We start from the raw sequence: 22,401 nt of genomic DNA, 5'->3' as shown, positions 1-22,401 counted from the left end.
GCTAGTAGAGTACCACGTTTAATACCATTTTCCTTGAAGATTCCACCGTCTCAGTTTTATTACCACGATATATTCGGCTGCTGTCCCGGACTTAATTCATTTCTTTACAAGTTGATTGCTTTATCTTCGTTTATTGAAAATGCTGCTGTTTTGAAGATCATTGCTCTTTATTTCGCCACAGAACTTTGTCTTGTAATGTGCTTTCAGTTTGCAATGTAACTTATGCAAGACAAGGAGGCAAAATGTTTAAATAATTAAGGATCACAAACTATTGCTGAAATGATACGATCACTTTTGGTTAGATGTTGCCTTGTCATTATGTAACACAGTAAAACAGATGTATATATATTCTATTCAGATGTCCACATAAACCATGTTGATTGTGTGTGAAGTCAACTGTCTAATATTCAGTAAAATCTTTGACGATTGTTTTATTGTAAATAATGCATCAATATTTACAACATGAGATGATAGTGAAATGATCTTGATATGTCCGATACTGTATGGACGCAGCACACATAAGCTGATGTCAGCATTTTTTTATTCAAATCGCACAAGTATCACGTTAGTCGTGTTTATAGCCTGAAATAAACATTTCCTCTTTTTTTTGATGGCTTTCCATGGATCCGTATACCGGTAAATCTAAAATCAATTCAAGTTATGTCGCTTATGAGTTGGATGGAGAACTCAGGTTTGAGCATCATTGGTATTATAAAAGGATTTGGTTGTGAAAACTCTCGAAAACACATTGATTTTGACAGACTGTCCAATATATATCTTACCATACACAAGGTTCGTGTCTACGCTCTGTCCCACGGGACCTCACATCGACACCAGCATTGCCCTGTTATCCACCTCACTGTCACATGCATGGCTTGTTGGCAAAGCTGGCGGGCGAAGAGAACTTCCAAACTTCCTGCCATCACAAAATGTAATATAGGACAATAAGACTACACTGACACATTGACGATACACTTTCTACACAGTTAGTGATGTCTGGTTATTTGGTGTCATGTATGGCGTGTATTGCGTGTATGGCGTGGCGTGTATGGCGGAAATATTTAGTATTAGGATGTAGTGTCTATCTATTTTTGATGCTATGTTTCAACAGCAGTTGGTGTGACATTCGGGTGAAGATGGTGGTTGGAGTGATATTTTGTAGGCCTGGTCGAAACAGATGTCTGATTGATTACTCCAGGCAGGGTAAAGGTGGTTGTTATGATGTTTGTGTGGAGGCAGTCATAATGACCTTTGATTTTGTGTTTGCTCATATGGTGTTTGTGATAGTATTGACTTGATGTTTGGTGTAATTTTTGATAAGAACTGACTTGATGTTTGGTGTAATTTGTGGTAAGAACTGACTTGATGTTTGGTGTAATTTGTGATAAGAACTGACTTGATGTTTGGTGTAATTTGTGATAAGAACTGACTTGATGTTTGGTGTAATTTGTGATAAGAACTGACTTGATGTTTGGTGTAATTTGTGATAAGAACTGACTTGATGTTTGGTGTAATTTGTGATAAGAACTGACTTGATGTTTGGTGTAATTTGTGATAAGAACTGACTTGATGTTTGGTGTAATTTGTGATAAGAACTGACTTGATGTTTGGTGTAATTTGTGATAAGAACTGACTTGATGTTTGGTGTAATTTGTGATAAGAACTGACTTGATGTTTGGTGTAATTTGTGATAAGAACTGACTTGATGTTTGGTGTAATTTGTGATAAGAACTGACTTGATGTTTGGTGTAATTTGTGATAAGAACTGACTTGATGTTTGGTGTAATTTGTGATAAGAACTGACTTGATGTTTGGTGTAATTTGTGATAAGAACTGACTTGATGTTTGGTGTAATTTGTGATAAGAACTGACTTGATGTTTGGTGTAATTTGTGATAAGAACTGACTTGATGTTTGGTGTAATTTGTGATAAGAACTGACTTGATGTTTGGTGTAATTTGTGATAAGAACTGACTTGATGTTTGGTGTAATTTGTGATAAGAACTGACTTGATGTTTGGTGTAATTTGTGATAAGAACTGACTTGATGTTTGGTGTAATTTGTGATAAGAACTGACTTGATGTTTGGTGTAATTTGTGATAAGAACTGACTTGATGTTTGGTGTAATTTGTGATAAGAACTGACTTGATGTTTGGTGTAATTTGTGATAAGAACTGACTTGATGTTTGGTGTAATTTGTGATAAGAACTGACTTGATGTTTGGTGTAATTTGTGATAAGAACTGACTTGATGTTTGGTGTAATTTGTGATAAGAACTGACTTGATGTTTGGTGTAATTTGTGATAAGAACTGACTTGATGTTTGGTGTAATTTGTGATAAGAACTGACTTGATGTTTGGTGTAATTTGTGATAAGAACTGACTTGATGTTTGGTGTAATTTGTGATAAGAACTGACTTGATGTTTGGTGTAATTTGTGATAAGAACTGACTTGATGTTTGGTGTAATTTGTGATAAGAACTGACTTGATGTTTGGTGTAATTTGTGATAAGAACTGACTTGATGTTTGGTGTAATTTGTGATAAGAACTGACTTGATGTTTGGTGTAATTTGTGATAAGAACTGACTTGATGTTTGGTGTAATTTGTGATAAGAACTGACTTGATGTTTGGTGTAATTTGTGATAAGAACTGACTTGATGTTTGGTGTAATTTGTGATAAGAACTGACTTGATGTTTGGTGTAATTTGTGATAAGAACTGACTTGATGTTTGGTGTAATTTGTGATAAGAACTGACTTGATGTTTGGTGTAATTTGTGATAAGAACTGACTTGATGTTTGGTGTAATTTGTGATAAGAACTGACTTGATGTTTGGTGTAATTTGTGATAAGAACTGACTTGATGTTTGGTGTAATTTGTGATAAGAACTGACTTGATGTTTGGTGTAATTTGTGATAAGAACTGACTTGATGTTTGGTGTAATTTGTGATAAGAACTGACTTGATGTTTGGTGTAATTTGTGATAAGAACTGACTTGATGTTTGGTGTAATTTGTGATAAGAACTGACTTGATGTTTGGTGTAATTTGTGATAAGAACTGACTTGATGTTTGGTGTAATTTGTGATAAGAACTGACTTGATGTTTGGTGTAATTTGTGATAAGAACTGACTTGATGTTTGGTGTAATTTGTGATAAGAACTGACTTGATGTTTGGTGTAATTTGTGATAAGAACTGACTTGATGTTTGGTGTAATTTGTGATAAGAACTGACTTGATGTTTGGTGTAATTTGTGATAAGAACTGACTTGATGTTTGGTGTAATTTGTGATAAGAACTGACTTGATGTTTGGTGTAATTTGTGATAAGAACTGACTTGATGTTTGGTGTAATTTGTGATAAGAACTGACTTGATGTTTGGTGTAATTTGTGATAAGAACTGACTTGATGTTTGGTGTAATTTGTGATAAGAACTGACTTGATGTTTGGTGTAATTTGTGATAAGAACTGACTTGATGTTTGGTGTAATTTGTGATAAGAACTGACTTGATGTTTGGTGTAATTTGTGATAAGAACTGACTTGATGTTTGGTGTAATTTGTGATAAGAACTGACTTGATGTTTGGTGTAATTTGTGATAAGAACTGACTTGATGTTTGGTGTAATTTGTGATAAGAACTGACTTGATGTTTGGTGTAATTTGTGATAAGAACTGACTTGATGTTTGGTGTAATTTGTGATAAGAACTGACTTGATGTTTGGTGTAATTTGTGATAAGAACTGACTTGATGTTTGGTGTAATTTGTGATAAGAACTGACTTGATGTTTGGTGTAATTTGTGATAAGAACTGACTTGATGTTTGGTGTAATTTGTGATAAGAACTGACTTGATGTTTGGTGTAATTTGTGATAAGAACTGACTTGATGTTTGGTGTAATTTGTGATAAGAACTGACTTGATGTTTGGTGTAATTTGTGATAAGAACTGACTTGATGTTTGGTGTAATTTGTGATAAGAACTGACTTGATGTTTGGTGTAATTTGTGATAAGAACTGACTTGATGTTTGGTGTAATTTGTGATAAGAACTGACTTGATGTTTGGTGTAATTTGTGATAAGAACTGACTTGATGTTTGGTGTAATTTGTGATAAGAACTGACTTGATGTTTGGTGTAATTTGTGATAAGAACTGACTTGATGTTTGGTGTAATTTGTGATAAGAACTGACTTGATGTTTGGTGTAATTTGTGATAAGAACTGACTTGATGTTTGGTGTAATTTGTGATAAGAACTGACTTGATGTTTGGTGTAATTTGTGATAAGAACTGACTTGATGTTTGGTGTAATTTGTGATAAGAACTGACTTGATGTTTGGTGTAATTTGTGATAAGAACTGACTTGATGTTTGGTGTAATTTGTGATAAGAACTGACTTGATGTTTGGTGTAATTTGTGATAAGAACTGACTTGATGTTTGGTGTAATTTGTGATAAGAACTGACTTGATGTTTGGTGTAATTTGTGATAAGAACTGACTTGATGTTTGGTGTAATTTGTGATAAGAACTGACTTGATGTTTGGTGTAATTTGTGATAAGAACTGACTTGATGTTTGGTGTAATTTGTGATAAGAACTGACTTGATGTTTGGTGTAATTTGTGATAAGAACTGACTTGATGTTTGGTGTAATTTGTGATAAGAACTGACTTGATGTTTGGTGTAATTTGTGATAAGAACTGACTTGATGTTTGGTGTAATTTGTGATAAGAACTGACTTGATGTTTGGTGTAATTTGTGATAAGAACTGACTTGATGTTTGGTGTAATTTGTGATAAGAACTGACTTGATGTTTGGTGTAATTTGTGATAAGAACTGACTTGATGTTTGGTGTAATTTGTGATAAGAACTGACTTGATGTTTGGTGTAATTTGTGATAAGAACTGACTTGATGTTTGGTGTAATTTGTGATAAGAACTGACTTGATGTTTGGTGTAATTTGTGATAAGAACTGACTTGATGTTTGGTGTAATTTGTGATAAGAACTGACTTGATGTTTGGTGTAATTTGTGATAAGAACTGACTTGATGTTTGGTGTAATTTGTGATAAGAACTGACTTGATGTTTGGTGTAATTTGTGATAAGAACTGACTTGATGTTTGGTGTAATTTGTGATAAGAACTGACTTGATGTTTGGTGTAATTTGTGATAAGAACTGACTTGATGTTTGGTGTAATTTGTGATAAGAACTGACTTGATGTTTGGTGTAATTTGTGATAAGAACTGACTTGATGTTTGGTGTAATTTGTGATAAGAACTGACTTGATGTTTGGTGTAATTTGTGATAAGAACTGACTTGATGTTTGGTGTAATTTGTGATAAGAACTGACTTGATGTTTGGTGTAATTTGTGATAAGAACTGACTTGATGTTTGGTGTAATTTGTGATAAGAACTGACTTGATGTTTGGTGTAATTTGTGATAAGAACTGACTTGATGTTTGGTGTAATTTGTGATAAGAACTGACTTGATGTTTGGTGTAATTTGTGATAAGAACTGACTTGATGTTTGGTGTAATTTGTGATAAGAACTGACTTGATGTTTGGTGTAATTTGTGATAAGAACTGACTTGATGTTTGGTGTAATTTGTGATAAGAACTGACTTGATGTTTGGTGTAATTTGTGATAAGAACTGACTTGATGTTTGGTGTAATTTGTGATAAGAACTGACTTGATGTTTGGTGTAATTTGTGATAAGAACTGACTTGATGTTTGGTGTAATTTGTGATAAGAACTGACTTGATGTTTGGTGTAATTTGTGATAAGAACTGACTTGATGTTTGGTGTAATTTGTGATAAGAACTGACTTGATGTTTGGTGTAATTTGTGATAAGAACTGACTTGATGTTTGGTGTAATTTGTGATAAGAACTGACTTGATGTTTGGTGTAATTTGTGATAAGAACTGACTTGATGTTTGGTGTAATTTGTGATAAGAACTGACTTGATGTTTGGTGTAATTTGTGATAAGAACTGACTTGATGTTTGGTGTAATTTGTGATAAGAACTGACTTGATGTTTGGTGTAATTTGTGATAAGAACTGACTTGATGTTTGGTGTAATTTGTGATAAGAACTGACTTGATGTTTGGTGTAATTTGTGATAAGAACTGACTTGATGTTTGGTGTAATTTGTGATAAGAACTGACTTGATGTTTGGTGTAATTTGTGATAAGAACTGACTTGATGTTTGGTGTAATTTGTGATAAGAACTGACTTGATGTTTGGTGTAATTTGTGATAAGAACTGACTTGATGTTTGGTGTAATTTGTGATAAGAACTGACTTGATGTTTGGTGTAATTTGTGATAAGAACTGACTTGATGTTTGGTGTAATTTGTGATAAGAACTGACTTGATGTTTGGTGTAATTTGTGATAAGAACTGACTTGATGTTTGGTGTAATTTGTGATAAGAACTGACTTGATGTTTGGTGTAATTTGTGATAAGAACTGACTTGATGTTTGGTGTAATTTGTGATAAGAACTGACTTGATGTTTGGTGTAATTTGTGATAAGAACTGACTTGATGTTTGGTGTAATTTGTGATAAGAACTGACTTGATGTTTGGTGTAATTTGTGATAAGAACTGACTTGATGTTTGGTGTAATTTGTGATAAGAACTGACTTGATGTTTGGTGTAATTTGTGATAAGAACTGACTTGATGTTTGGTGTAATTTGTGATAAGAACTGACTTGATGTTTGGTGTAATTTGTGATAAGAACTGACTTGATGTTTGGTGTAATTTGTGATAAGAACTGACTTGATGTTTGGTGTAATTTGTGATAAGAACTGACTTGATGTTTGGTGTAATTTGTGATAAGAACTGACTTGATGTTTGGTGTAATTTGTGATAAGAACTGACTTGATGTTTGGTGTAATTTGTGATAAGAACTGACTTGATGTTTGGTGTAATTTGTGATAAGAACTGACTTGATGTTTGGTGTAATTTGTGATAAGAACTGACTTGATGTTTGGTGTAATTTGTGATAAGAACTGACTTGATGTTTGGTGTAATTTGTGATAAGAACTGACTTGATGTTTGGTGTAATTTGTGATAAGAACTGACTTGATGTTTGGTGTAATTTGTGATAAGAACTGACTTGATGTTTGGTGTAATTTGTGATAAGAACTGACTTGATGTTTGGTGTAATTTGTGATAAGAACTGACTTGATGTTTGGTGTAATTTGTGATAAGAACTGACTTGATGTTTGGTGTAATTTGTGATAAGAACTGACTTGATGTTTGGTGTAATTTGTGATAAGAACTGACTTGATGTTTGGTGTAATTTGTGATAAGAACTGACTTGATGTTTGGTGTAATTTGTGATAAGAACTGACTTGATGTTTGGTGTAATTTGTGATAAGAACTGACTTGATGTTTGGTGTAATTTGTGATAAGAACTGACTTGATGTTTGGTGTAATTTGTGATAAGAACTGACTTGATGTTTGGTGTAATTTGTGATAAGAACTGACTTGATGTTTGGTGTAATTTGTGATAAGAACTGACTTGATGTTTGGTGTAATTTGTGATAAGAACTGACTTGATGTTTGGTGTAATTTGTGATAAGAACTGACTTGATGTTTGGTGTAATTTGTGATAAGAACTGACTTGATGTTTGGTGTAATTTGTGATAAGAACTGACTTGATGTTTGGTGTAATTTGTGATAAGAACTGACTTGATGTTTGGTGTAATTTGTGATAAGAACTGACTTGATGTTTGGTGTAATTTGTGATAAGAACTGACTTGATGTTTGGTGTAATTTGTGATAAGAACTGACTTGATGTTTGGTGTAATTTGTGATAAGAACTGACTTGATGTTTGGTGTAATTTGTGATAAGAACTGACTTGATGTTTGGTGTAATTTGTGATAAGAACTGACTTGATGTTTGGTGTAATTTGTGATAAGAACTGACTTGATGTTTGGTGTAATTTGTGATAAGAACTGACTTGATGTTTGGTGTAATTTGTGATAAGAACTGACTTGATGTTTNACTGAACTTTAGAGTCACACCGTGTGCTGACTGTGTATTGTGGATCTTCAGTACTGAACTTTAGAGTCACACTGTGTGCTGACTGTGTATTGTGGATCTTCAGCTCTGAACTTTAGAGTCACACCGTGTGCTGATGCTGCAGTACAGACCAGTGTTCTCAAGCACTCTAAAGTTTTATTTAAAATATTTTCATGATAATGGTTCTTAAAAGAGGATCAATTTGCCAATTTCTGTCTGCACTAATAAAATATCAGCTATATCAAGTATATGGGGTACTATATCAGGGAATTATCCTTCCAGGGGATATCCTTTTATGTATCTCATAAACTACTGTATGTCTTTACCAGACCCTAAAATCTCTTATGAGACTATAATGCATTTTGATTGATGGCAAGATGATTATATGACATTTTGGAAATAGAAATAAAAGAAATATGAACAAACAATCCAAACCCGGGGCATTTCACCTAAACAATCTTGTAAGACTGGCATTGATATAAGATGATATCCTGGTCATCTCAGAATTGTATTCAAGTTTAAATTAAAGTACCTGTTTCTGTTGGTGTAGTTCTCTACAATCAATCTGAGGAGCCGGAACACTACATCACATAGAAACTTAATCTCTCTACTTTGTTAACTTTTCTTTGTGTGGGGATTAATTAAAACCATTTCTGTTTTTACAGTTGAAACTCCTCTGAGAAATTGTTTTCACAGTTGAGCCCATGAAATCTTGATGATTCCCATCAATATCTACCTTGCTTTAAATTGCTTTTATTGACATCTATTTCCTAATGACGCTATATTTGCGCTTCAGCACTTAAATGAACGTGTCTTAACTTTGGAGATCAATATTCCTAATTAAGGATATTGGGGAAGCTCTTTGGGCCAATTCGTAGGAGTGAGCGCGAAGACATATTGAAGCATTGTTAACTACTTGTCGCAAGAATGATATTGTTTCTGCAGATGTAGGATAGTTTCTAGACCTCGAAAGTCGAGTCAGTTCAGTGACAAACCGACAAAAGTTTAATATCTACGATGTTTTTAATAAAAAAAAAAATTGAAACATAAACAGCTTGTATAGGGAGTTGGCACCATTATGTGAAGGCAAGAACATCAAATATCTGTAAAATTCAAGACATTTTAGGACAGAGTTCTTTGTTTGAAATTGAATTTACAAAAGATACATTGTAGCTAGCAGTGTGTTTGATGATAGCAACTTCACCTTAATTTGTCTCACCTTAGCCTAAATTGTACTTTTCATGTCTTCCGGACACAAGGTATTTTTGTCTTTTGTCAGCACTAATTATACTGTATATGTTAGTGTGTTACCATAGAAACAAATCTAATTAGTTTAACAGCAAGTTCAACAATTTTTGCATTCTGTGGCAGATGACAAGTTCATATTAAAATTGGCCTCATCTCAAAGAGAGAATTTGACCTAGTTTTGTCATCTCAAAGAGAGAATTTGACCTAGTTTTGTCATCACAAAGAGAGAATTTGACCTAGTTTTGTAGTCTAAATGTAGTTCAGTACAGTTCTTTATGTGGAGTCCTTTAATTGTCAACAACCTAGCTTGTTGTACTTTTTGTTCTTTAAGAATACAGAAGACATCAGAGGCAGTACAATAATGTTTGTCTTCAGAGAATATGTCACAAGCTCATTTAGAACTCTATCTTTGCGATTTTCTCATATAAAAGATATACACAAAATGTGTTTTGGACCATTTTACTATTTAACCTGATTGACCTATTTGTACTGGTGGTTGTTATAAATACCATTTAGTCAATTTGAAGATTATGAATATCACCCTAAATTATTAGTTTTATTATTTGCTTGTGTTTGAAATTATTATTAAAGACCCTTGTCATTCGCCTGTGTTTTAGAAACCCAAGAGAAGGCCTTTGTCAAATGCCTGTTGGTGACTTCCAAGGCCTTTTCTATTTGTCAGTGGTAATGGAGGCAGAAATTAGAAGGTTTCATGTTTAGATCTATTACAAGCCCTTCACATTACAAACCGTATCATGTGTCTGTGTGATGCAACTTGTTGCAGGAAATCGCTGTAAATGCTGAAGTTTCATACAGCAACTCTCAGGGAACCTTTCACATTATGAGGATGATGAAACGGTTCTCCATTTTTATCATCTTTTCCATTTCATCTTTCAGTAGAGTTGATATAAAAGCCAGTAGTGGTAAGTGTAGGGGTAATCTCTGATTGATGACGGGAGATCTGACATGTCATCATCAGATGGAAAATCAATACTAGCAGCAATAATGATAATGCTAGTGCATCTGTTTGATTTAAGGATAAAAAGTAAATTTTGTCACACTACCTAAGAAAATTTAATGTATTTCATCAGTTAATCGTTTCCTGTATTATGATCCTAGATAGTAAATATTTACACTTTCACTGTGAATCTAAGTTTAATGCTGGATCTGTTTGTGAGTGAATTTAACACACCTTGCTGTCGCTTTCCAGGTTTATCTCTCACAGTCATTTTGAAAGTTTGATCAATTCAGTATTCTTTGTTTAATAGATTTCAGAGTATTACTTATTTGTTACATTGGCCTTATGCAGGTAATAAGGCTTCATATTGGCTGACATTATTTCCCAAGCAAAAGGTTTGGAAAACACTATTTTTTTGAAGATTACGTTACATTACCGAGTGTTTCTCTTGATAAGTTGTGAAGGTTAGCCTTGTCCATCTGATTCCTAAGTATGTTTTATTGTTAACCAAACTATCTAAGTCTGCAACCTTCTACATTTTCATCCAACCAATTTGAGCTCCTGATCTACATGTGAACCTTTACATATGTTTAGCCTTCACATCTAAGTCATTCACATGTTTATTTACTCTGCCCATCTGAGTCCTCTACATGTTTTTATCTGCCCATCTGTGTTCTCCACATGTTTCACCTTTTCACCTATTGTACCTCCTCATGTTTGATTTGCCCACCTGAGATCTTTGTATGTTTGACCAGTCAATCTTTGTCCTCTAAATGTTTAACAAAGGTTAAAGAGCTGAAAAATAATCTGTCGATGAGACATGTCCATCAGATGGAACTGAAGAACTCTAAGAGGATAATAGCTACTGAGACATTTAGTTTTGGGATATAGTATTACTTAATTAGAGAATTATTTTTTTGCTTTGATCTATCCATAACCACGTTATCAGCTATCTTTTTACAGGCATATAGTTTTTCACTTGGATCTATTTAAAATCATGCAGCAATACTCAAATCTATTAACAGCTAATTGTGCACTCACATGTTTTATAGAGGTGGTCACATGGTAGGACAGTAGCCAATGGAAATCCAGTGAACATAATATATGATACAGTATAATAATTTGGAAGCATGGCCTAGTCTAGTGGAAGGACGCCGGGCACGTGACCGAATGGTTGTGGTCGGTTCGAGTCACGTCACGGTACTGTGTTGTATCTTTGAACAAGATACTTTACCCCGCTTATTCCCGTCTACTCAGCTGTAAATGAGTACTGGATTGGGCAGTGCTGGAATTGTTGAATGCTAGCTGTGTCCAGCGCCGAAATGGCAGCACCAGCTATATGCTCCATGGTTCGCACAGGTCTTGAAAAACCCTTGAATTTGATGTCTGTCTTGAAAAACCCTTGAAAATGACTGTAAGCCTTGAAAAACCCTTGAAAATCAATGGGAGTCCTTGAAAAACCCTTAAAAGCCAGTGAAGTTAGTTGGCTTTCCTTTTTCGTCATGTTAATTCAGTATTTTGTAAACATTCGTCGCAAACATTAATTATTATTTTACACAGATATTTTTTATTGTCAATTTGCAGATCGTAGTTTTTAATAATTCCGGAAAATATATACCTATGAAGTTTCTGGTTTTACTTTTTCAATTTGTATCATTACTGCGTTTGAATTGAGTATTAAGTCTCGTAGTCAAAGTGACATATGGACCTAAATGCGCATAAAGGGTTTTGTTAACAGGAGGGGAACAAGAACCGAACAACTGCGATGGGGAAGTGTGTTTTTAACAGTAAATGGCTTGACGATCCCAGATTTTTTAGTGAGGGAGTTTAAGGGTGATAGGACCTCTGCTATGTGCTCGCTGTGTAACAAAATTATTGATCTGGGCAAGATGGGGGAATACGCCCGTACATCATATATGCAAAGCCAAAACATATGAAAATTTCGGGGACCGCTTCGACTCGGCCTTTGACAGACTTTAATACCAAACCCTCTACTTCAACAGCAAGTACATTGAGACCAACGTACCTCGACTGTTCCTAATCCAAATACGAACACGAATGCCGATGACTTTCCTTCAAACCCAGCCCCTTGAATTTTCAAAATTCGTCTTGGGAAAAACCCTTGAAAAATCATTAAATTTTGAGTTCAAAAGTTTGTATAAACCATGTGCTCCCTTAAGGGAGTTAAGAAAGGTATTGGCTGGTTGCAATGGCCCTATAACCACGGATAATAATTTGTGAACTGCTTTGAGACGACCTACGAACTAGGTTGTAATAAAACGCCTTATAAGAACCTCGAATTATTATTATCATTAATACGTGTATATCATATTTCCACTATCTGGTACATGAATTATGTTTTGGCTTGGGGGCGTCAGTGTTTGTCAGACCTATCTAGTTTTAAACAAGAAGGTGCATACACTTCTAGCGAGGGTTTGATGACTAAGCTCCTAGCAAGGGTTTGATGACTAAGCTCCCAGCGAGGGTTTGGTGTCGTAGTCTTATACACCTGCCACCACACAGACGTTGTACACTGCTGTCGTAGTCTTATACACCTGCCACCACACAGTCGTCATACACTGCTGACGTAGTCTTATACACCTGCCACCACACAGACGTTGCACACTGCTGTCGTAGTCTTATACACCTGCCACCACACAGACGTCGTACACTGCTGTCGTAGTCTTATACACCTGCCACCACATAGTCGTCGTACACTGCTGTCGTAGTCTTATACACCTGCCACCACATAGTCGTCGTACACTGCTGTCGTAGTCTTATACACCTGCCACCACACAGTCGTCGTACACTGCTGACGTAGTCTTATACACCCGCCACCACACAGTCTTCGTACACTGCTGACGTAGTCTTATACACACGCCACCACACAGTCGCCGTACACTGCTGACGTAGTCTTATACACACGCCACCACACAGTCGCCGTACACTGCTGACGTAGTCTTATACACACGCCACCACACAGTCGTCGTCCACTGCTGTCGTAGTCTTATACACACGCACCACACAGACGTTGTACACTGCTGTCGTAGTCTTATACACCCGCCACCACACAGTCGTAGTACACTGCTGACGTAGTCTTATACACACGCCACCCCACAGTCGTCGTACACTGCTGACGTAGTCTTATACACACGCCACCACACAGTCATCGTACACTGCTGACGTAGTCTTATACACCCGCCACCACACAGTCGTAGTACACTGCTGACGTAGTCTTATACACACGCCACCCCACAGTCGTCGTACACTGCTGACGTAGTCTTATACACCCGCCCCCACACAGTCGTCGTACACTGCTGACGTAGTCTTATACACCTGCCACCACACAGACGTTGCACACTGCTGTCGTAGTCTTATACACCTGCCACCACACAGACGTCGTACACTGCTGTCGTAGTCTTATACACACGCCACCACACAGTCGTCGTACACTGCTGACGCAGTCTTATACACACGCCACCACACAGTCGTCGTCCACTGCTGTCGTAGTCTTATACAGACGCACCACACAGACGTTGTACACTGCTGTCGTAGTCTTATCCACCGGCCACCACACAGTCGTCGTACACTGCTGTCGTAGTCTTATACAGACGCACCACACAGACGTTGTACACTGCTGTCGTAGTCTTATACACACGCCACCACATAGTCGTCGTACACTGCTGTCGTAGTCTTATACACCGGCTGCCACACAGACGTTGTACACTGCTGTCGTAGTCTTATACACCGGCCACCACACAGACGTCATACACTGCTGACGTAGTCTTATACACCGGCCACCACACAGACGTTATACACTGCTGTCGTAGTCTTATACACACGCCACCACACAGACGTCGTACACTGCTGTTGTAGTCTTATACACCTGCCACCACACAGTCGTCATACACTGCTGACGTAGTCTTATACACCTGCCACCACACAGATGTTGTACACTGCTGTCGTAGTCTTATACACCCGCCACCACACAGTCGTCGTACACTGCTGTCGTAGTCTTATACACCCGCCACCACACAGACGTCGTACACTGCTGTCGTAGTCTTATACCCCTGGTACCACACAGTCGACAGCAACCCCGCCACCACACAGTCGACAGCAAACCCACCCTCTAACTCGTCTATTTTCCGCGATGTTCACTCCGTGCTTGGCTCATTTCCTCCCGTTATTGCCATTGGAGCGTTCTTTGGTGATCTATGAGTTGTAGAAAAGTACAGTAATGTACCGTGATGAGCAGAAAGCCCAATCATTCGTCGTGTGATTGAACGTTAATTATCAATAAAAAACAAGGTCCCTATCACTTGTGAAGCCTGTTCAATAATACTGGCTTACAGTTTACATATTGATCTTTAAGTCAGTATTAGAACTTACACAGATAAGTTTCAAATTTCTTTTGTCCCGGGTACATGTTAGTTTTGCTTTTTAGCTCACCTGCCCAAAAGGCAAGTGAGCTTATGTCATTGTGCGGCGTCCGGCGTCCAGTCGGCTTCAACTTTTCCTTTAAAAAACTTCTTCTGAAGAACTGACAGGCCTAGAGTCATGAAGGCCTAGAGTCATAATATTTGGCTGAAAGCTTTGTTGATAGGAGCCCTACTAAGTTTGAGAACGAAAATGACCTTGACCTACTTTCAAGGTCACAGGGGTCAAATATGTCAAAAATTTCAAAAGAAGTCTCTGAAGAACTAACAGATATAGAATCTTCATATTTGGCTGATGGCTTCCTTGGATGGAGCTTAACAAAGTTTAAGAATGAAAATGACCTTGACCTACTTTCAAAGTCACAGGGGTCAAATGTGTCAAACACTTCAAACGACTTCTCCTGAAGAACTGAAAGGTATAGAATATTTATATTTGGCTGGTGGCTTCCTGGGATAGAGCCCAACAAAGTTTGAGAATGAAAATTAGTTTGACCTACTTTCAAGGTCACAGGGGTCAAATATGTCAGACACTTCAAACGACTTCTTCTGAAGAACTGAAAGGTATAGAATCTTTATATTTAGCTTGTAGCTTCCTAGGAAAGAGCCGAACAAAGTTTGAGAATAAAAATGACCTTGACCTACTTTTAAGGTCACATGAGGCAGATATGTCAAACATTTCAAACATTTTAATATTTGACTGGTGACTGGGATAGAGCTCACCAAAATTTGTGAATGAAAATGACCTCAATCTTCTTTAGAGGTCACAGAGGTCAACAACATTTTAATGGATTTGTTCTTAAGAGCTTAAAGGAATGGATTCATAAGTTTGGCTGGTAGCTTTTTGGAATAGAGCTAACCAATTTAAGAAGGAAAATGACATTGACCATACTTACAAGGTCACAGGGAAAAATATGTCAAGCAACTTCTGAAGAAGAATCAAAAAGCATAGAATCTTATAATAATATTTAGCTGGTAGTTTCAACAGATGGAGCCAACAAAGTTTGCGAGGGAAATATTTTTAGTGCAATATAATATTTAATGAGTATATTTTGATATGACTGCTTAAATATTCTGGTGAGCGATACAGGCCCTCTTGGGCCTCTTGTTTTAAATCAATATGCTGTATACCTGGGCATGTTTATCGAAAGTTTAACGTCAAAGTGTAATTGTTTCATCCAAACACCTATACTGTTCCTGACAGAAATATTAAAGGGATGACGCAGGATCTTAGATTTCTTTGTGTAGAATTTTGTTAATGCTTTCATCTTCTAGTTGGTTTAATTTTGTTCTATTCGCTTAAACTCAATTGTTCTACGATATCAAGTAAAGGTAATTGTTAAAGTAGACTTGTTTAGTGTATATTAAGAAATTATTAGGTTGTGCTTTTGAATGACAACTGTATTAATTGACTATGAAATATTCAGCATTTCGTGTCAAATGATTTGTAAACATAAAATATTTTCCCAAGGATTCTCCTTTGTAAGGAATGGATGTCTCTAGCATTTCTTATGCAATTCATATATAATGGCAGCCATTTAGAATTCCCGGTACATTCACCAGGAAGTTATGTTGATGATATAGATATATTCCTGTGTATCTGCTTCAGTTATGAATGGCATTGTCTGAGTGACATTTTGTTAATTGGATATTCATATCTGCCCTGAGGGGCAGGCGAAGTCAAGCTTCATTTAGTAAACAACCCATCCTACTTATGGAATATTGTTTTTGAATGCTGTTTATCATGTCCAAAATGCATGTGAAATAGACAACATAAATGTATATTTCATGTTGTCTGACATTGTTATTGACATTTGACATTGGGTATATTTACTAAGTACGAAATTTAATTAAATATATTTGTATACTATAAACAATGCTGCCAAGATTGTCTTAGGCCTCTTGGTCCTTGATTGGATCATAACTTTTGAGATTCCTAGTCTCAAACCACACGTATAACTCTGGGCTAGAGACAAAAAAAAATAAAGAACTCTAAATGCTCCAAGCATTGGCTCAAGGGTCTAGCCCTGCCCCTGGAGACATACTCCCTAGGTCTTGATATAGAAAGAGTTGATCATGTATTTTGCTTGGTCTGCATGAGGAGATAACTACACTTATTAAAATGCTACTCAGATAAATGCTACTAAGGTTGGCCCCACCCCTGGGGATTAGTCCTTGTTACATGTTCTCCACTTGTAACTTTGCACTTTTTTTGTATGTGTAGAGCATTCAACAGATTTTAAATTGATAGCAAAATTCCGGTTAAGCTATTTTAATGAGAAATTATGATCATAAAGCAGGTCTGAATATTAAATGTTTGATTCCATAAACCAGGTGTGTCTGTAAAGGTTTTTTAGTAGGGATCGATAAATCCCTCTTTCATGCACTATACACTTATACAATATATACCAAGTTATGGCCCTTTGCCGGGGTTTTTTAAACCTACTTTTGTTTTATGATTTGATTTGCATTATGGACAAGGGTAAGCTTTTACTGGACAGAAGCTTTTTAAAAGGAAACATCAAATGGGAGCACTTTGGCTAGTGAATAGTGAAGGACATTATATTTTCTCATTTAAACACATCCAAAATATAATCCAGCTTTCCTGAGTAATAGATATGATAGAAATGTATTCAATCACTGCATTTCTTACATGAAGACATCAGCGGAAGGTTTCCATGTGCAACCCTTTATTTTACNCCCCCCCCTTCCTCCCGCCACCACTTGTTACTAATGCAATCTGATTAAAATCATCTGTTACATGGGTTCAGGCAGAGCCATGTAACAGATGATTTTAATCAGATTGTTACTAATGCTTCACCCTATCAAATTGTCAGTGGGTTACCTTTCCTTTGTTTTTGGTCATGTCAGGTCTGCAGTAAGTTGTATGTAGCAATTTGATTGGCTGACAGAATATCCTGCAGCAGATATCGTCACCAGACTGTTAATGGTGTCAGATGTCAGTTTCATATCCAATAATAGGCTGTGCACTTCAAAATGTCAGAAAATATTTTAATAAGGTACTCACTGCTGATCTGGCCATTACAGTTAAATGATTATAAACCAAACACTGGTTTGTTGTTAGGATTGCTTACCGATTTATATTTCAAGTAAGTTCAGCATAGTGAAATCCCAGAAGAGAACTTCGATAATGGAAATTATACTTCCCTGATCAGCTCAAGTCACTATATATGTATTGATTAATGTAGTTGAAATCAAATCCAGAACAAATGGAGTATTGAGACTACCAATAATTAATTGATTTATATGGTTTACAGGTATAAACTTGATGCTGCAATATATTACCGTCAATTGAAATCAAGTCAGCTACATGTATGTGGTCATTTTCTGTTCTTTGTTCTTGTATCGTTTGCAATGTGTTGATTTGTTGTTTAGTCGAACAATCCCCTGGTAGCTTAATGTAGCATGCTAAAAATATATCAAACGCATGCAACCATTAAAAAGTTAATTTATATTTAAATCCTAGTGAGAAATTACTCCATCTTCAATGTGGTATATATCAGAAGTCACGAATAGGCTCAGCTATCTGTTTGACAATTGTACCTACGTTATTGATGGTGCCTTCAGTCGTACAGTGAGGCCTGGTTGGTACCATTTTTGATACTCTCTATTTGGATGTGAAAGCCTCAATAAAATAACTTCTTTGTTCATTCAAAGATAAATAAATACCAATGTTATATGTTAATAGTTTTTAGGTCACCTGAGCTTTAGCTCAAGTGACCTATTGCTATCCGTTTTCATCCGTCGTCGTCCGTCGTCCGTTAACATTTTACATTTCAAACTTAAAGTCAAGTTCTGCTGGGCCGATTGAACTGAAAGTTGGTAGGAATGATCGCCTCATGGTCCTGACAAAGTGTTGTTATTTTTCGGGTCGATCAGAAATCCAATATGGCCGCCACGGCCGCCATTTTGAAAACCTATTTCAAACTTAAAGTCAAGTTCTGCTGGACCGATTGAACTGAAAGTTGGTAGGAATGATCGCCTCATGGTCCTGACAAAGTGTTGTTATTTTTCGGGTCGATCAGAAATCCAATATGGCCGCCACGGCCGCCATTTTGAAAACCTATTTCAAACTTAAAGTCAAGTTCTGCTGGACCGATTGAACTGAAAGTTGGTAGGAATGATCGCCTCATGGTCCTGACAAAGTGTTGTTATTTTTCGGGTCGATCAGAAATCCAATATGGCCGCCACGGCCGCCATTTTGAAAACCTATTTCAAACTTAAAGTCAAGTTCTGCTGGACCGATTGAACTGAAAGTTGGTAGGAATGATCGCCTCATGGTCCTGACAAAGTGTTGTTATTTTTCGGGTCGATCAGAAATCCAATATGGCCGCCACGGCCGCCATTTTGAAAACCTATTTCAAACTTAAAGTCAAGTTCTGCTGGACCGATTGAACTGAAAGTTGGTAGGAATGATCGCCTCATGGTCCTGACAAAGTGTTGTTATTTTTCGGGTCAATCAGAAATACAATTTGGCTGCCATGGCCGCTATTTTGCTACTAAGTTCTAATAGGCCGATCTCACTTAAAATTGGTCTAGGAATGATCAGCTCATGGTCCTGACAAAGTTAAGTTAACATTATACTATTTTTTACTCAAATTGGTACATATTTCAACAACAAAAATAAATATTGTAGGACTCAGGTGACCGTTAAGGCCCATGGGCCTCTTGTTTATAAATACCATTGGTAAGATGTTTATAATATTTATAGATAAATACCTGAGTGGTATACTTATATAGTTAAATACCAGTGGTATACTTTTATAGTTAAATACCAGTGGTATATGTTTATTAATAAATAAATACCAGTTGTATACATTAATAGATTAATAAATACCATTTGTTAATTCTTTTGTTGATAAATATAATTTGTTTATGTCTAAAGATTAGAAAATACATTGATACAAGCCTTAAGATGAGTGGTATTTGTCTATAGATTAATAAATACCATTGATACAAACCTTAAGATACATAGTATATGTCTATAGATTAATAAATACCATTGATACAAACCTTAAGATGAGTGGTATTTGTCTATAGATTAATAAATAGCATTGATACAAACCTTAAGATACGTAGTATATGTCTATAGATTAATAAATACCATTTGTTTATGTCTAAAGATTCGAAAATACCATTGATACAAGCCTTCAGATATGTAGTATATGTCTAGATATTCATATTAGTTATATACAGAAACAATCTGTAAAAAATATTTTTCATGTGGGGTTTTTCTTGCAGGGTTATTTAGACATAATAAATCAGATTATAATGGATTTATCTATAAATTTATCTATACATTATTCAAATGCTTAATAACATAACGACATTAATGTAGGTTTTCATATCCCAAATAACATAACGACATTAATGTAGGTTTTCTTATCACAAATAACATAGTGTATAAAGAGCAAGCTGTAGAATATACAACTATTTACATCAAATATATAATCGGCTTTTACTGATGTCATTTTGTATTTTCAGATATCGTTATAATCAGTTTACTAGCAGAAATATTGAAAAATATCTAATATACATGTGACTGCTCCCTGATGTCGATGTATTTGAAACTATTTTGATAAATGAAATAAAAGCTATCACAATAAAAATATTAGACTTATATGTATGATCATTAATATTTTGTTAATCTATTTTCAGCTTTTTGCAATTGATAACTGTGTTGAGGACTGGCGAATAGCGATTTCCTGGAAAAGACTTTCCCAACTATTGACAGAGATTCTAGTGTGCGTGGTGCACCCCATTCCAGGCAATTTCCACTTCACTTGGTATACCATGAAGTACGATGGGTCGGAACTGTTAAAAAATGTTGTTCCTGTGGACATCCTTTTATCTCTACCGATGTTTCTAAGACTATATCTCATCGCACGGGTAATGCTTTTACATAGTAGATTATTTACAGACGCTTCGTCCAGGAGTATAGGTGCTTTAAACCGAATCAGTTTTGACACCCGTTTTGTGCTGAAGACACTGATGACAATATGTCCCGGTACAGTCATGCTTGTGTTTATGCTTTCGTTGTGGATTATTGGCAGCTGGATCCTCCGCTCCTGCGAATAGTAAGTGGAGTTTTCTTTAACATTTCTGAAAATATTTCCAGGTGAAATATGTTTTAGTGACAATACTTTGTGTCATAGAATTTCATGATTTTAAACATTTTATTTTATGTTGCATCTTTAGAACATTGATTATCAGCCCTGTAGTGTATTGATTAAAAAAAATAGGATTTAAAATTTGTGTCAGGAACAGAATTTGGTTCCACGGTACAGTTAAAGATGATCCTTCCTAGATGGTAGGTGGTGTTTATGAAGAGGTTATAGTCTGCATTGTTTGTAAGAGTGCTCACTATAAGGATGTTCTGCTCATAAATGACCCTAGGAATGCATCACTTGTCCACTGATAAAAACCAATATTGACTTGGAGCGCATGTGTTTTTTGTTGAAGGACTGGGTGTTTCTAAAAATAGAATTATAACGTGTCTCCAAACAATGCACCGTCCCACTTCAGAAGTTTTTTGGTTATGTTGTTTTTTCAGATTGCTTACATTACTGTTTTGTAAAATAATAAAACAATTGTAGCCTTTAACTGCGTTCAATACCTGGATTTATCGACCTCAGCTAAAGGCTAATTGAATAATATTATTCGTGGAGTATGACCTCACAACAAAAATACATTTTTTACAACTGGTCAATTTTATCAGGTTTGTGAGAGGTGATGTCCTGGTATTATAAACACATTGAAAGCCTGGCCATCTTAACGGGAAATTAATGCTAAGTTTTCCAGTAAACTATATTTCAAAATTATTAAAATCTCCTAGTAAACAACATTTTAAAATTACTAAAAACTCAAAATTTTTGGAATAAGTCTAAACTTCAATACAGGTAAATAACCATTTACGGAATGTTTTTAAGAATTTGTTGTTAAACTAGCAAATCTTCCATGATGAGTCCTTAATAAATAAAGGTGCAAAAAACTCATCTGCCCTGATTTCAAAACAGTTACCATACTGGTCTCAGGAAATTTCAAATATTTGTTAGCTTAATATTTTCAAAATCAGGATTTTGAAGTTGACTTCTGTCTAAATATCCTTGAAATTAAGAAAATAATTGTTTCATAATTTTTGTATTAACTGATTGTTTTGAATCTCAACACATTCTCCATACACAGTTATACACATTTCTGTTTAAAAAATTCAGTGTTAATATATATTCTTCCCTGTTTGTTTTGGTTTTATTTTGAGTCGTTGCAAGTCAACAACATCAAAGATTTCACTTCAGATAAACAGTCTAAGAGAATTTTGCCATTTAGTGAATAATACAACAATCTTTTACACTGTATCTAGATTATATATTATAAATTATATATTCACCCGACACCAAATTGGAATTGTCTGATAAAGAAGAATTGGCACAGTCGTCTGTTGCTAACTAATTAAGAAATTCACGCAATTTCTTGCCTTAAATAAACTTTCATATCCTTTGGGGGTTCTCAACCTATCGATTGAAACTGCAATCCCACTCCCTAAAAGGAGCAGGGCTCGTCACATCAATAAGTTACCAAGTCCGAGTGTGTAATTTGTGAGTACCCAGCGTATAATTCTGTAACAGGGGCGTTAGACGAGTGCGCATCCCCTATGACCCAACAAATTGATTGCCTTACAAAATTGATAACCATTTACATTACCAGGGTTCTGTGTCACTCTC

General features: G+C 35.8%; 1 protein-coding gene across 3 annotated transcripts in view; it reads left to right on the top strand.

Moving 5' to 3' along the window:
* Positions 1-22,401, top strand: part of LOC110455991 (small conductance calcium-activated potassium channel protein-like) — a 112,727-nt gene that overhangs the window by 56,280 nt on the left and 34,046 nt on the right. For all 3 annotated transcript variants that reach the window (XM_021506497.1, XM_021506498.1, XM_021506496.1), the window contains one exon: positions 20,339-20,757. In XM_021506497.1, the coding sequence (XP_021362172.1) occupies positions 20,339-20,757 (419 nt within the window). The remainder of the gene's footprint in view (positions 1-20,338; positions 20,758-22,401) is intronic.

This window comes from Mizuhopecten yessoensis, unplaced genomic scaffold, assembly GCF_002113885.1.
Source record: "Mizuhopecten yessoensis strain PY_sf001 unplaced genomic scaffold, ASM211388v2 scaffold8449, whole genome shotgun sequence".
Classification (NCBI taxonomy): Eukaryota; Metazoa; Mollusca; class Bivalvia; order Pectinida; family Pectinidae; genus Mizuhopecten; species Mizuhopecten yessoensis.
Note: the sequence above shows the minus strand (reverse complement) of the source record. Positions and strands in the feature narration are given on the sequence as shown.